This window comes from Colletotrichum godetiae (assembly GCF_030913485.1).
Source record: "Colletotrichum godetiae strain CBS 193.32 chromosome Unknown BDP55scaffold_8, whole genome shotgun sequence".
In the NCBI taxonomy this organism is placed as follows: Eukaryota; Fungi; Ascomycota; class Sordariomycetes; order Glomerellales; family Glomerellaceae; genus Colletotrichum; species Colletotrichum godetiae.
In genome coordinates this window covers 509,869-525,190 of record NW_026851256.1, presented here as the reverse complement: position 1 = coordinate 525,190, position 15,322 = coordinate 509,869, and the positions used below count along the sequence as shown (strand labels likewise).

Genomic DNA, 15,322 nt, shown 5'->3' with positions numbered 1-15,322 from the left:
TATCACTACCCAAAAGCAAGCATGTGTTCCTTCCTTGACGTTTGGTGAAGGAGCGGTCGTAGGTCATGGCTCCTGCCTTCCGTGCAAACGGCAGGTGAACCATCCCGTCGTCTACCTAAGGTACCTACCTACCTGCCTGATTCAACTCTTCCACATCTTCTCAGACTTTTCCAACTTCACTTCCTTTTCCTCCGCTTTCACCTCATCATCTCTTGTTTGAGAGCACCTTCTCGTGTCTGAATCATCGCTTCCTTCGGTCTGCTTGCGTACACGTTCTCAAATCGTTGGTGCACTGGTTCTTCCTGAAGAGACCTCTTAGTGTCAGCAGCATGGGTCGTTGGGGATTCCGTACGAGGTCTTGCTCTTTCCTCTCTGATCTTCCGCTAATCAGTGGCACATACAGGTCTTTTCGAGGGCGACGGAGATCTTGACATCGTCGCCGCAATTCGAGAAACTCTCGGCGACGGTCTAGATCTCTACTACTTGATCAATAAAACGGATATGTTGGCTCCCGTGGAAATAAGAGAATTCTATCAAACTGAGGAACACGCGCAGGGCATCCGCGCCCTTGTCGTGAAGATTCGAGAACGACTTGACTTCGGAGTTGGCGACAAGCTCCTCAAGAAGTATCGCGCTCTTGAGCACAAGCATCAAGGCCAGTACCAGACCATTGTGATCGGCGCCTTGATGATGCGTGCTGGAGCCAAGATCAAGGCCGACGACTTGCAGCATCTGCGCGACCTCGTTCCCAAGGTCCCCTGCCAGTATCGCTTTGCCCTGCCGATTAAGGACTTTGGTTTCCGTGACCCCGGCAAGGCACAGTTTCTTGCTGCGCTCGACAACTACCAGTCGGGAACGCCCCGAGACTTTCACGAGCCAAGGCAGGTCTAGGCAGGTCTCCCAAATGAGGTATCAACTGACAGACTGGTCTTAGCTGCTTCCAATGCGGCAAGATGCAGGAAGACCACGGAATCAAGTTGAAGAAGTGCGGTCATTGCCAGGCGGCTTGGTACTGCGGCATTGTGGGTTCATAAATTCCTCAGGATTCTTGGAGAACTGAAGCTGATATTTCCAAAGGACTGCCAGAGAGCCCATCGGAAGATTCACAAGGTTTCGTGCAAGACCTCTCGGGAGAAGGTTCTTGCCAATGTCTGAACCGCATCACATGATGAGCCTAAACCAGCCTTCATCACTCTGACAGGGCCATCGGAACTGATATTTCCCTGCGTTTTATATGTCCTCGGGTGGGCAGCACGAGATGTTGGCTTACGATTAGGGCGAGATGTGACGGAAGGTATGAAAGAAAACGGATCTTTCTCGCACAGGTCCAGTCCAGATGCTGGATTCGAATCGTCAGATGAGTTAGGCAGACAGGAAGATTCAAATGAGACGATTACAACCAAACTATCTTGCAGTAACCCGTGTCATAATCGTTTGCTCAAGTCCTGGTTCCAAAGTAGCCAAGGACGGCTGTCTCGTACTTCGGAGTGGGAGTAAGAAAGGGGGGACTAATAGCAACGGAAAGTCTGCCATGATCATTCGCAAGACCCGAAAAGACCCATTTCTCAGGTTTTCTTGAAACAAATTCACAGGAGACTCGAAACCAAGTAAGCACTTCAACTGCTCGAGTTCCATGTGTAACACTAAAGAACAAGACTCTGAACAGCCCGGATGAGAGCAAAGAGATGCATAAGAGGAAATGTTTCCAGTATCCGACACATTCCATCGAGTCTTTCTGAGGCCCATCTCTCGAAAACCTCGCTTTATCTTGTTCAACGACGTTGGTGATCATACTTACCTCGAGACTACGGCTCATGAGATTGGTATGTCTCAATCATACTCCACTACAGGGGGAAAATATCGCTATACACGGAAGCTCAACGTCTACGCGAAGGTCCATGGCGTAAGATCTCCGTTCCAGTTTTCCAAAGGTCCAAAGGAGGGAGGCTCATTCGTTTCCTGCATATGTGTGGACCATTCTGCGCTGAGGACTCGTTATCATGATTTTGAGGATGAAAGATGAAGAATCCTGATTGACATACGGCCAAAGGAAGGATGAACATGCTTCGCATATGGAAGAGAGGTAACACCACGGGACTATCTCCCATTCAACCGCCCCACCATAAGATAGAAGATCCTCGGCAAAGCAGCCAGACTCACCTCTTCATCGCACTCGATCTGAAAGAACTGTAAGAATGAAGGGGGGACCAGCGAGGAGGCAGAGCGTGTTCACCGTGTAGAGCCGGTCTTTGGAATACGTACTCATCTCGATATCTCAAAGTTACCATCGATCAAACATATATCCTCGTTTACCTAGCTGATGGAGCTCTACTACTGAGTACATACTTCCGCCACGTCCAGCAATATCCCCATACATCACTGCAGACATCGAGGTATCAACACGACTTGACATCTCATCACATTTTCCAGCATGTTTCAGTGCGAAGACGAAACACGCCGCTAAATTGCATACCTCGACTGCAAATCTATCGATCAAGAGTCCGCTCGCCTCGGTCTCGCCAGACAACTAACATGCTTGCTTCCCCTGGAAAAGTACCCAACCTCCACGATGAAACGAAAATCGATTATCGAGCAAGACAAGACTAGCAAAATGGCGAAATCCATGGTTCCGTATCGCTTAAAGATATCAGAGACACGTTGCTTCTTCCCTCCCTCCCTTCCTCCCGAGAGCGACGCAACGCTCGATAGTCGATGCAAGTTCAACAATCAAAACGTGGGAAACAACGATTTCCTTCTGTATGGCAAGACAAAAAAAAAAGAGAAAGACCTAACCGTCCTAAACGTGGTTTCCAGGTTTAAATCGGATAGGTCTTCCTTTTGCGCCCGTCCCGTCGTCCAAAGTCTTCAACTTATCCATCCCTAGGTACTCGCCATCAACGGCCTAGGGACCGGGGGCACCGGGGGTATATTAAAACATTGTCACTTTCATTTCCACACTTTTCTCTCCATCCCTCCCTTCCTCCCACAGCACATTTGCAAGATTGAATTGTCTATGTGTTTCTCTCATGCCCAAGCACGCGCCCGTTGGAACGGTTGCCAGTGCACGAGCTTTCCCTTCATGTCTCAGCTTGGATCGTTTAGTCGACCACCACGCCCCCCGCCCATGTGGAAGAGCGAGGCGATGGATCAATGGTTGTGCGTATGTCTGGGGCTGGAACCCGCGTGGAGATGAAGACATTCTTCTCAGTTCGTATCGCGTGTCGCGTGTCTCGTGTCGAGGCTTTCGAGGTCACGGCTTACAAGCAATAGTCGTCCAGCATCTCGGCTCCACGAGAGAGAGAACGTAGATACGAGATCCGCTTGGAGCATGTCTTCCTACCTCTGTGATACCTAAAGGAAAGATTGCTTTTCTTCAGTAGCAACCTCGTGGACTCGACGTTCTAGATGTCGAGATCTTAGTTACCTTCGAATGGTTATAGTCCGGATGGGGAGTCCCGCCGGAAATCGAAGTATTAGTCATGTTGGTTTTCGACTAGGCGACGGGAATTGCCTGTGGCTTGTTAGTACGGCCGTCGTGCTTCAGGAGCCATAAACCCGTGACCCTTCGCCAGGCAGTGACAGAATCCGGCAAGGCTTCGACGGGAGGGGCACTACATCGACAGCAAAAGGGCCTAGACCGACTACCGTAGTCGGAAGCAGAGGTCCAGTATCCCCGGCAGCATCGGCCGCAGCGTACCTGCACTGACGATGTGTAGGTCTTGCTGCTGCAAATGTCTGCAACCAGCTGGACACCATTGGGAGGGGCCGCGCCGCCATGCATTCCCGGGACCTGCACGACGGGGCAGCCGGTCTCGCCGGTGTTCAGTTCTGGAGCAATACCTATCTCCTGAGCATTAAGATCTAGACCGTAATGTCCCCGGACCCGGTCGTGATCCCACGTTGTAAGCACGATGTAGGCGAAAGCTTCCTGCACCCCTTGCATCGCCAGCTCTGCGTGGTGATGGAGGCCCGCCGCCACCAATATATTCGTCGTCATTCAGCAGGAAGAGGCGACTTTTCTGACTCGAAGGCTGGTAGGTACACACACATCCTGCTGTTATTATTTCTTTTTTGAGAAATAATTTTCCTGACTACTAAGCTTAGCAGAAACACGTTTGATGTCTCTCGTCTAGAGGCTTGGCCAACAGGAAATCGACGAGTGCGGGTGGCTACATCAGAGCTCGTGGCTTCTAGCGTTGGACGTGGTTCTGCGGTTCACTTCCGACATTGCGAGTTCGAATTAAAGGTGATAGCCCGAGATCGCTACTACCCGTGCGTCACGGAGCGTCGAAATTTGCCGAGAACGGTGATGTTCCCTCCGTAGTGATTGGCGATGAGATCGTGTGGCTGGCTCGGAAGGGTGTGGCTGCTTGATAGTCAATGATGCACCTACTGCGGCTGGCGACATCTGCGATTGGATGGGGGAATCTAACCGTCCATGGTTAACTCGACAAGAGATGGGAGATCGGATTAGCGAAAGTGTGGGAAGGACTTACTTCGCTCATCCTCCGTGACACGGGACTATCAGCAAATGTGTTCTGGACACAGTACCACTACTACGTGTTACGGCCGCCCGCAAGGACCCGGAGGACCTTGGACGACCGAAACAGTGGTTGCGTGCAAGCCGAAGAACAGATGAGAGCTGAAGTATTAGAATTTGTAATACGGCGCGCGATAGACGCCTCTGAGGCCTGCATAGGCAGTTGCATAGGCAGTCTGGCCATTATGCTGAGCCGCATCGCAGTGTCGTAAGTCTAGCCCCCAACAATCAGGTGATACAGCCGTGGGCGGCATGCGACAATCGACGGCTGGAAATTCAACCATGAAAAGGAGAATGCCAGCTGCCTCAGAGCAAACTTCACAGCAGGTCTATGAGCAAGCACTCTTTGACTGGACGGAAGTCAAGGCCATGGCGAGCTGCAAGATTTGTCGGCTAGCGAACTCCACGCTCGAGAGTTTTTGTGCAAATCGGTTTGCTGCCTTTGACTAAGTACTGCGAGTTCAAAATCCCCTTTTCTGTCATTAGGAATGATGTTGACAGGGCCAGTACTGCGCCTCAAGTGATCAAAAGTTGACATTGCAATTGGCACACAACGTCGACTCTAATTCGCGAGTTGTGGCCTCTCAAGCCCGAAAAGTTGCATGACACGACGGCCAAGTCATCTTACTTGGGAGTTGTTGCTTTTCCCTATAGACGCTGGTTGCCTCGCGCAACACCTGCTATGCAGGTCTCAAGTCTAGCAGTACCTAGGTAGATATTGGAAAGACCAACTTTATCGGATGCACAACGGGACAGCCGCGTCGACTTTTGCTGCGGGACACATCTCAGAAAACACCATGTCGTCGGCAGCTGTGTACGTAGTAAAGTGTGTCATAGGTTTCGTCACCGAAGTAGCCTGTAGCAGAGATGGCTCAAGGTCGCTGCTGTCGTGAAGGGCAAGCCAGCGCCTCCGGATATAAAACGATGTCCTCTAATGGACGCCGAAAGTGGATGATTTCAAATATTGGGTAGTTCAGTCAAGAGCTGACACTCTCTGGAATACCCCCATGACTCTGGTCCTGCCTCTTGACGGGTACTCGTGAATTGTTCGCCTGGAAATAGGCGCCAATGGGTGGCTCATGAAGCGGCCAATCCATTTCATCTGCGAGGGAGGTGGCAGAGGCGGTGCCCACATCAAGGTCGGAAAAGCAATCAATCGAGACTGTGGCGCATTTTCGCTTGACGACACTGCCTGCGCCAATGCTTGTGTATATCCTGACGCGGCCGTGGCCAATCACTAAATCTCTTAAATCTGGTGTCTTCTCACTGACGATGGTCAATTGAATGTGACTGCCTGCCCCTCTCAGGTCGGGCTAGGTACTTAGGCGAAAGTTGACTCGCATCCGGAAGCGTGAATGCGGCGTCCGGAGGTAAGTGTTGTCTCAGTTCCTTTTGTGATGTTTCCGTACTGATGTGGGTCTGCCCTATGATCGAATGAGAATTCCGGAAACGGTCAAGCTGCTGTTGGAAATCCATCGGAAAATCGTCCATTAACGAGAGGTCAGAGTCGAGATTGAGTGCAAGTAGGATAGAAAAACTGCCCATATTGTGGTTTGCGATGAGACCTAGGACCACTAAAGTGGCTAGACTACTCCCATTGTAAACCGACTTGAGGCTCGAAAGCGGGCTTCACGGTAGTAGTGAGGCGACGACCCAGCATCTGATAGCTTTGCATCGTCTCGTAGAGGCAAGACACGACGTCGGTTGTGTCACATGAAGTTGCGGTAGGCACTTGCGGTAGGCACGGGCTGTCGAGCCGCGACCGAAGAGCGGCTCCGACCAAGGTAGGTAAGTCCCTGTTGAGGACGAGCTCGGGCATTGGCATCAAGCTGCGGAATCCCGGTCAGCTAAAGAGTTGCGAGTCCTTGAAGAGTCTTCCAGTCGGGCTTTGCGAGCAGAAGTTGCTTTAGCGACACCTGTTCTAGGCCTCTCTGACCTTTGACGTTGACGAACCCCTTGCGCAAGAAGCTGGTCAAGCTGCGCTGCCCCTTGCGTTTGGCAGTCCTCCCTAGACCCGCATTCGCGACATGAATATGGCTTCGTGGCTCAAGGTCGCTGGTGTCACGGCCCGGTCTGCGAGCGGGGTGGCTTCCAGCGTAGTCGAACAGACGTTTAAAAGCCAAAAAAAAAATTGAGAGCTTTCTGTGACAGGACCGGTTGGCTGTGCCCGTTCCGACGAACGACTGAAAATCCAGGGACTCGTCGGAGCAAGGATCTCTGACTAGAGAAAGGGGCGTTTGTTCAAGCCGATCAAGAAGTAAGTCTGGACCCTGCGGCCGGGACGTTTCGCGGCCGTAGTCTCGTCTCGTCAAGAAATCCAAGCCATTGGTGGCTGGGCTGTCAACTAGGAGGCTAGGAGGAAAGTTCGTGACTGCATTCAGCGATGAAGGTTTATGACAACGTCCCGGCTCGGAAGCGGAGCTGAGGGAAGATTTGATATGGAGACGCTGCCGACGGCCCAATTCTTGATATCCAGTCGGGGAAAAGCAGCGCCGGAGGGTAAATTGCGTGTTGGGACGTTGACAGAATTGGGATGCTTCCGATGCCAGGGTAGCATCCCAGTGGATTTTCTCTGGGTCGACTTGACGTTGCCATGTTGGAGACAACAAAGACTCGACTGCTCGGCCTTGACATCCGTACATGATACTGGAAAGCCTGGAAGTAGGTATCCGTACTTGGTAGGGCATTGTGTAAGAGGATGCAAAGCTTCGTTCAACTGGCCTGCTTACGCCCTCGTAGTGCTGGCTCATTGGCTCGATGCAGCACCCTGCGTTTATGGTGGCTGCAATGAGGACACTCATCTGATGTTGACAAGTTTTGTGTGTTCGCATTAGCGGCGGCGATCTTTTCGGTGATGCCCTCAGAGGGTACGGAGGTGCGTCTCAATAGTCCTTGCAGTTGCTGCCAAGACCAACCCCTGCCATAGATAGGGGAGTCGACAAGGGGCTGGCTAGGGTGTGTACAAGCGGCAGAATTCGGCCACTTCTACCTACTGTAATTATCGTCAATTTAGCGGTAAAAAGTCGTTAATTGAGGTTAATTAGTGGTCGTTTGACGGTATAATCTAGCCCGACGACCCTCTTTGTATTTATTGCCGCCCTCTAGGGCAATTATCTGTTGGATGTGGTGAGGTACCTTTTTTATCTATTTCTAGATCTCTTTTTACGGTAATGCTTTTTAGTACTCTTGCTAGCGACGTACTGCTTCGGCCCGTGACGAAGGCGCCCCCTTCCTAGTGGTCCATCTCTTTATCTACGGCTAGTAAGGTTTAATAGGATTGAGGTCGGGCGAATTACCCGGCTAGAGAAGCTTTGTAATCTCGAAAAGGCTGTACGTATAGTGGGTGAAGTGATGGTCGTGAGCGGGTGCCTTGTCCTCTTGTACGATTAGATTACTAGGTAATCCTTTGATATAAGGGAATAATTTGGGTAATAGGATCTTTTTGCGGTATCTGTATTAGTTAATTCCGTCTTTGCCGTTCCGTATTAACTTGCCCGACTTCGTATTCTAATTGAATTAGGGCTTACGGCCCGGTTGGTTCTGTAAGCCTATTTGCTCTATATTACTCTCGAGCTCCTACTGTTGACGTCGAACAGGCTCGAGCTCTACGTTAAGCTCGGTAATTACTGCGTCGGCAGCCTTCCTCTTAGTAGCAGTCTCGGGAATCTAATAATGGCACGGCCCTTTTAAATCGTATAAGAAAGACCCCTAAAACATGAATTCGGAATAACCTTTTTACCTCTCTCGTATGTACTGCCTAGAGTAGGCCTTGTCTAGGCGACGCTAGAGCTTATAGCTACTGCGGCGGTGGTTGAGGGTAACCACAGTCTCGTCTGACTATATAACCTGCTTCTAATCGTCGAGGGTTTAGTATTAGTGGTCGAGGTACTACTTAAGTCGCTCTTATTACATCCTTTTTGTTAAGCCTGGCTTGTAGGTTAGTTTAGTCTTATGGAAGTTATAGCGACGAAGGATTTACTAAATAGTTATTATAGATACGTTAACGCCCTCGTCTTTTAATAGGTCCCTAATAATATTAATATAGTTCTTTTTATACCTATACCGGTCGCGATAGACCTTACGGATAACGGTATTATTGACCTTTTTCGTCTATTTAGTTAGACGGCCATTTCGGGGGGTATTTTCGTAATAGGCGGGCTTAATCGAGAAGGTAGGAGTAGTTAGGTCGAATCCGTTTTTTTTTACGCGGGTAAGAACGTCGTAAATAGTTCGAACTGGAATTTCTAAAGCCTGAGAGACCTGTTCAGTAGTCTACCTAATAAGTCGACTTCGTAAAGCAAGAATTACTACCCTAATGCCTAGATCTAGCTTCTTCTTTATCGGCATCTTAAGATCTATATTAAGGAAAAAAGAGCAGCGTAGTAAATAGCGATTTAGCGGTTTTGATATTATCGTAGGATTAGTGGTAGTATCGTAATGGCGGTGTATAGGGTAAAATCGTTGTTATGGGCAGTGCTGGGGGGAAAGTAAGTAAAGTGGGTCAAGATCAATCCCTAGGCTCTTATTGGTTCAGATGGGCAGTAATTGTGGGTCTGGGGCTTGGCAGCGACTGCAAGGACTATTGAGACGCACCTCCGTAACAGGTAACAGAAGTAGCGCGGCTGCCAGGTCGGCGTCGAAATCGTTCGTCGTGTTGCCCTGGCAGTCAAACGGGCCAATTATCTGCCATGAATGTGCGCTCTGACGACAAAGCGAGTCGTGTCTGCGGGATCAACAGGCACGAGGTGGTGGAAAAGGTGACAGTCAGTGTTGAAGACGACGCTCGAGCCCGGTTGCATGCAAGCGAGAAAGGTTGCACAGGGTGCTGCTGTCAATATTTGACGGCGTTAAGTCCAAGCTTCCGTGGTAGGGAGCCAGGGTGAAGAGGCCGATCACCAAGGCATCATGTCAAAGTTGGTGGTGCACTGGCACAAACTTGTGCGAGGCTCAAGCTGGCCAAAGTGTGCCTGAATCGGGGGGGTTGTTCCAAAACCCAACGTCTTGAGAGGCTCGCTAGATGTCGTGCATGGCGTTGCTTCACGGCGGGTAGAGTGCGTAATCGTTCAAGAAAAGGCTTGCCTAATGCCTAATGATTTGTATACATTGGTGACAAGGTTGGAGGGAAACGATGATCCGGCGTAGGCATTGGTACCGGTACTAAAAGACTCCAGGTTCGTCTTTGAGTTGAGGCTATTTCATGTCATGCGTCTAGCATCTTGTCAAGATCGACCTCTGGTGGGTGGCGTTGAGGCTGTTTGCGACCAGAGACAAGACGCAACGGCCGTGATGGGTTTGATAGATGGCAGGAGTGGCTGGTGGATATCGCTCTCCCCCGCTGACAGATGACAAGCAAACCTGCTCGATACGTTACTGACAGGGGCACTGTGTTACACAGAGAGAGAGAGTGAGAGAGAGAGTGAGAGAGAGAGAGAGACTTTGGCGACTGACGGAAGAGGATCCGAAATCAGCCTCGAAGCGGCGGCGTGATTGGCCCTCGGAGGATCTAGCATGGACGACGGCTCGATAGCCTACATAGTACGGAGTAGAGATTGGGGGACCACTGAGGACCCGGTATCGTCAAGATACTTGGTTTTTTCTGTTTTCGTTCTAGGTGACGAAGATGAGCGATGAAGGATCGGGAGGTCGCTGTGCGGGAATCGATCATATTGGCCGGCAGTGGAAGAAGAAACGAAACGAAACAAAATGATCAAAGAGGCAGCGAAAAGGGCATAGAGCGTGCAGCGGCAAGGAGCCAGTAGGTCTGAGCGAAAATGATAGAATTGCCGTGAAAATGACGGGAACAGTCAGTTAGTTACTGTCTACTGTAAACTGTCAAGATGGCGGTAGGAAAAATACTTGGTAATTACCGCTGGGGGTTGGGACTGAAGCTCGAAGAAAAAAAAAAAAGGTTCATCACCTGCAGATGCAGGAGGGAAGGAACGAAGGACCCTTGCTCCGTGCACTGGTGCTCTTTCCCTCTTGGTCCTCTTCCAACGTCCTTCCCCTCTGCTCTGGGCCTCATTTCTCATATCAGGTAGGAACCGACAGGAGTAAAAGTACATATCTGTACGATGTATACCTTTCATGTGCAGGTGCAGTGGTAGGAGGATCCGCCGGGAAAGATACCTTGAGCAATTGACGAATACAGGGACAAAAACCAACTAAAAGAGGGCCATGCAGAGCTGGATACTTCTGCCCTTGCATCGGCTCCTGGGCTCCTCTTCCCTTTTGACAGTGCCCTTTGGGCGTCAATTGGCTGTACGGAGTGCCCTATGGTTTTGAGCATGGGGCACTAAGGTACCTATGTGAGAATAACTAAGGTAAGGTAGGGCAGGGCAGTCAAGAACTGCGTCTTATCTTGCTTTCCTGCCTTGCGCTGCGCCGCTGCCTCTCACGATCGGTCCTACCTCCGGATTTGTTAGTGGTGTTGCAGCTTGCTTGCTCCTGCCCTCTGAGAATCCGTAGCTTCGACCTCGGGTTGTTCTTTCCCTCGAATTGTGTCAGAGCAAGTAGCTAGGCCCAAATGAAGCCCCTCAAGAAACATATCCAGTCACAACGTCTGAGAACCCTGCACAATCCCTGTTGGGCCATGAGAACATGAGAAACTACCCCTGTCTCTTTTCTACCATGTCCACCCACATCCACAGCCGGAAGGCAAAAGAAAAAGAAAAGGCGACTTCGACTGAGCAGTGAGAGTCTGAGAGAGCTCTTGCCTGCTGTACGGAGTAACGTACCCTAGTGCTGCCCTTGCTCCAAATCGCAAAGGTGCGCCCCACCCCACCATCCCACTTTCAATTGCCTCTCCCGCCCGCGGACTCACCCCCGGTCTGCGCCTTTCCAGGGATGGCTACTTCGTACACTACGCATGTGGCACCGGCTTGAGGTGAACTGCTTGGTACGTATCTTTTTAGCTTCATCCATCCGTCTAGCTTCTTCCCTACCCGTCTCCTCGCTGGGTGTCTCTCTCTCTCGTCTCTCACTTACTCTTTGCACTTCCTTTCGTGTCTCGTCCACAAATCCAAGACATCCATCTCGAACTTCGCTCACACTCTTCGCCTTTCTTCGCACTAATACGGCGGGACAATACGCCCTCGTCCTCCCGTTCCCTCGCCTTCACCCACTCCTACTGGTCATCACGTCCACTCCTGCTCCCACGCCCGCTAGAACCTCTCCTGCTTACCTGACCGTACGGAGTATTCGTAAGGATACTTTCACGTCAGAGACACTACTCACTCCGTACGGTAGACCTCGACAGAGACCACACACAAGACCTTAGACAGCAGCCACACTTTCCTTCCCCGGCGTTGCTGCAGCTCGACATGGACATGGACCTGGATCTGGCCCTCGACCCAAATCTCTGACCCCGACGCTACCTCTACATCTGAGCGCACCCTCACACGCTCACCCTCCCGTTACCGTCACCCTCTCACACTCGCCTCGAGAGGTATTCGACCCTCAAAAGTACCTCAGTCTTTTTTGTCCCGTCCCGTCGCCGCGTTTCAACCAGCCTCGACTGTCATATCTAAAAGCCTTCACTTCTCCGGACCCTTTTTCCTCATGCCCGTGTTCCTACTTAGCTCTCAGTAACTCACCCCTCGGTCTTGTGCTGATCTTCGGTCGACTTCTCATTTTTCATCATAAGCATCCTTATAACTTAATCCTCGGCTCGGTCCTTTCGTATTCACCCTCATCTCACCTCACCCTCACATTCGCCATCAGCTCCAGCTTCAACTTTCGGGCTGAGCTACCTTACCTTTACTTTACCCCTTGCCTACAACACCATCCGACTGACACCGAACGCTGTGGTACCTCTTTCCACTTTTCCAACTTTCTTATTCTCATATCGTGTCTCGCCTTTTCCTTCTGGCAACACAATTCTACAAAACGCCCCCCATTCCCACCCAACCAATCTGTTCGGTCGACGACGACCTAGAAGCCCAGAAAAAGCCAGGTGCCCGCCATTTTATATATTACGACCCATCTCACCTTGACGACCTGTCTCACACAAGAGTTGTACAATCTTAATCGTACAAGTACCGCCTTCAGCCAATCCTTTCACGACATTCTCAGTCAGGATCTCTGTGTGGCCCATTCTTCGGCTCATTGCTCTCGAGTTCGTTCAACCGACGTCGCGCAGACGAGGGACCACTTCATTCCTGTGTCTGACCCTTCGCCTTATTACCGGTACAACTCTCGCGTCACCTTTGGTGTTCTGGATTCACTCAGCCGATCCGGTGAGACTCGACTCACTCCAATTGTTGGCCTCTCCTGGTCTACAATTACTTCTGCCCGGGTGTTCCTGCCTACTTTCGTGGCCCCCGAACGTCCTGTTTCACTGTGACCTCACTCTGGTCAGCTCCCAACAGTGTGGCCGAGGCCTCTTGTTCCCATTTTTTACTTTCTACCTCGCTCCTTCCCTCACACCCCATTCTCGACGACGACCACACATATCCCTCGCACAAGGATTAATATCTCAAAATTTCCTCCTCATCGTCACACCACCCGGAACTCGCGGTTCACTTACTTATAATCACGTCTCATATCAGGTATGTTTATCCTCGTCTGCCCAAGTGGCCTTCCTGCCAAACTCACAATCCGAGCGCGAAGAACTTACCAAACTCTCTAGAGATCAGACAAACACACACAAGTAGCCGTCACTCGGCCTCTTTCACCATGCCTACCAGCTTCGACCGCTTGGAGAAGCTCTTCTCCCGGAGGAAAGACTTCTCCGTCCAAACAAGCCCATCCACGCCAACCATTGAGTCATCGGGTCCCAGGACCGCAGGTTTAGATCACAGTTTCCCTCAGCCTTCCTTCATCCGTCCGCGAGTCTCCCGCATGAAGGCTAGAGAAGAGCGCATTGTAGCATCGCAAAATGAGAGACGTGCCCAGAGCCTCCCGGAGAATCAGTCCGAGCGCATCTCAATACACATCTCCCACCTGAGCAGTGCAAGCACGACGACTCATACTCTTCCAACCCGCTCCATGTCGCTCAATCACCGCAGGGAAACCCAGCCGGTGGCAAGTCTGCGTGGATTCGATTTTCCTTTTCCTCCCACATCCCCATCCCCGGCTTCGCCTTTCAGTGCTACTTTCTCTCCGAAAACCCTCCCCACAACGCATAAAGTTTCCCTCGCGCACCGCCACAGCTCTGTCATCATCCCCCCCAGAGCCGACACCCCACCTGCCTCTGACCACGAGGACGACTCAAGCATAAAGGGATCCCAGGGCCGGCCATCTTCTTCTCTCAGCAGAGACTTGCCGACACCTGCCGCATCCCCAGAAATGAAGCCCATAAACGACATGAGATCTCGGGACTCTGCAGAGCTGAGCTTGGCCAAGAGAAAGGCAGCTGCAGCAGCGACAAGACGTCGAAGAGAGGAAAAGGCAGCCGCCTTGCGCCGGCCTCAGGGCCAATCCAGACCTCACAGGTCCATCACTTCATCAAGTCAGATCCTCAAGGGTGGAGATGTCATGGATTTCTTCAACCTCTCTGACGAAGACATCTTGGAAGAGCCAGAGTTGGAGGATGCTCCGGACACCCCGATCATGCCAGCGCCTCTACGACTACCGCCCTCCCCGCCGACCCCAGCCTCTACGGTGTCATCGGTCGGTTCAAAGCGACGAACCTCATCTATCCATGCGGACGACGTCGCCAAAGAAGGAGCGCTGCAGGTCGCTCAGATTGCCGCCAAGCACAAATTTGACCTTGTTTACATCGTCAACTTGTGGCCCGAAGGAGCGTCAGAGTTGTCGTCACCCACGTTCCGCTCTTCTATGGACTTCTCATCACGACCCTCGAGCATGAGGAACTCACTTCTTGGGCCCATGGATGGACCGATGGTGGACACAACTCCCGGTATGACCGGGCGTCTGCTTGCCGCCTACGGCTTGTCAAACCTGACCAGCCCATTCCGCATCTCGGCTACTGTTCAGTCCAGAATCTTGAAGCAGGAGGGCTGGATGGAATACCGCAGCGATGATGCGCAGGCGGGCGAAATCGCACGGGGTTATGGCCACGCCTTTCACACGGCCACTGGCCGGAGAGGTTCCGCGAACTCGAGTCCCCGAAGCCCGGGTCCGCAAGACGTGTCCCAGAACGATCGAGGTATTGTCTTCGCCGCCTACCGCTACCCGAGCAAGGACTCCCAAACAACCGGGTGCACCAAGGAGGAGCTCGACGCATTGCGCGCAGATGCTGAAGGCCTCGTCGACTACCTTGTCGCCATTCACAAGGCGCGACGCCTCCGGGACCCCATGACACTACAGACGCTGGTCGATGAGGACGCCACGCCTTGATTAACGCCAGCGCCAGCGCCACACTTTAAACACCCTGACACGCCCGTTTCTGATTTATACCAAACGCGATCAGTGCAACGGATATTAGATGATTACGACCCCGTCATTCCTCGACACATTCTTCTTTGGCTGGATTTACACAATTTTGCGATTCGTCTTTGATATGATACCACATGGAGAGCGTCGTCCTTTATTCGCGACATGGACTTCGTCATTTAGCTCGAAAAAGGGCATTTCAGTCACATCCAGACAGTTCAGGTGCTAGGCATAGGCATCGAGCGTTGGAGGCGACTTTCACAGAGGCATGGCATGGAGAGGATGGGTTCTGAACTAGTCCATCCTGGACTCTTACGTAGCAAGTGGACTCGATCCATAATGAAAACAAAAAACTCATGATACCTCAATCCGGTTTTCCTCCCCAGCCACACTTGTGGGTCCCTGCTCTAACCCGAGGCTACATTCCCATGATCGCATGACGAATCC

At 51.5% G+C, this 15,322-nt stretch overlaps 4 protein-coding genes across 4 annotated transcripts; 2 read left to right on the top strand and 2 right to left on the bottom strand.

The window, feature by feature from the left end:
• Window positions 1-91: 91 nt before the first annotated feature.
• On the top strand, window positions 92-1,366 carry BDP55DRAFT_765725 (uncharacterized protein). The gene is made up of 3 exons (XM_060580944.1): window positions 92-348; window positions 404-1,022; window positions 1,078-1,366. The coding sequence occupies exons 1-2, from the start codon at window positions 330-332 to the stop codon at window positions 889-891; spliced, it is 507 nt and encodes a 168-aa protein (XP_060433157.1). The 5' UTR covers window positions 92-329; the 3' UTR covers window positions 892-1,022; window positions 1,078-1,366.
• A 2,127-nt stretch (window positions 1,367-3,493) lies between these two features.
• On the bottom strand, window positions 3,494-3,943 carry BDP55DRAFT_628781 (uncharacterized protein; the record flags this gene model as incomplete). The annotated part of the gene is made up of 1 exon (XM_060571941.1): window positions 3,494-3,943. One exon carries the CDS (start codon window positions 3,941-3,943, stop codon window positions 3,494-3,496), a length of 450 nt encoding a protein of 149 aa, XP_060433156.1.
• A 2,119-nt stretch (window positions 3,944-6,062) lies between these two features.
• On the bottom strand, window positions 6,063-7,452 carry BDP55DRAFT_409140 (uncharacterized protein). Its single transcript, XM_060567355.1, has one exon. It carries the CDS (start codon window positions 7,369-7,371, stop codon window positions 6,388-6,390), a length of 984 nt encoding a protein of 327 aa, XP_060433155.1. The 5' UTR covers window positions 7,372-7,452; the 3' UTR covers window positions 6,063-6,387.
• Window positions 7,453-13,213: 5,761 nt separating this feature from the next.
• BDP55DRAFT_628779 (uncharacterized protein) lies at window positions 13,214-14,839 on the top strand (the record flags this gene model as incomplete). The annotated part of the gene is made up of 1 exon (XM_060571940.1): window positions 13,214-14,839. One exon carries the CDS (start codon window positions 13,214-13,216, stop codon window positions 14,837-14,839), a length of 1,626 nt encoding a protein of 541 aa, XP_060433154.1.
• Between the last annotated feature and the right edge of the window lie 483 nt (window positions 14,840-15,322).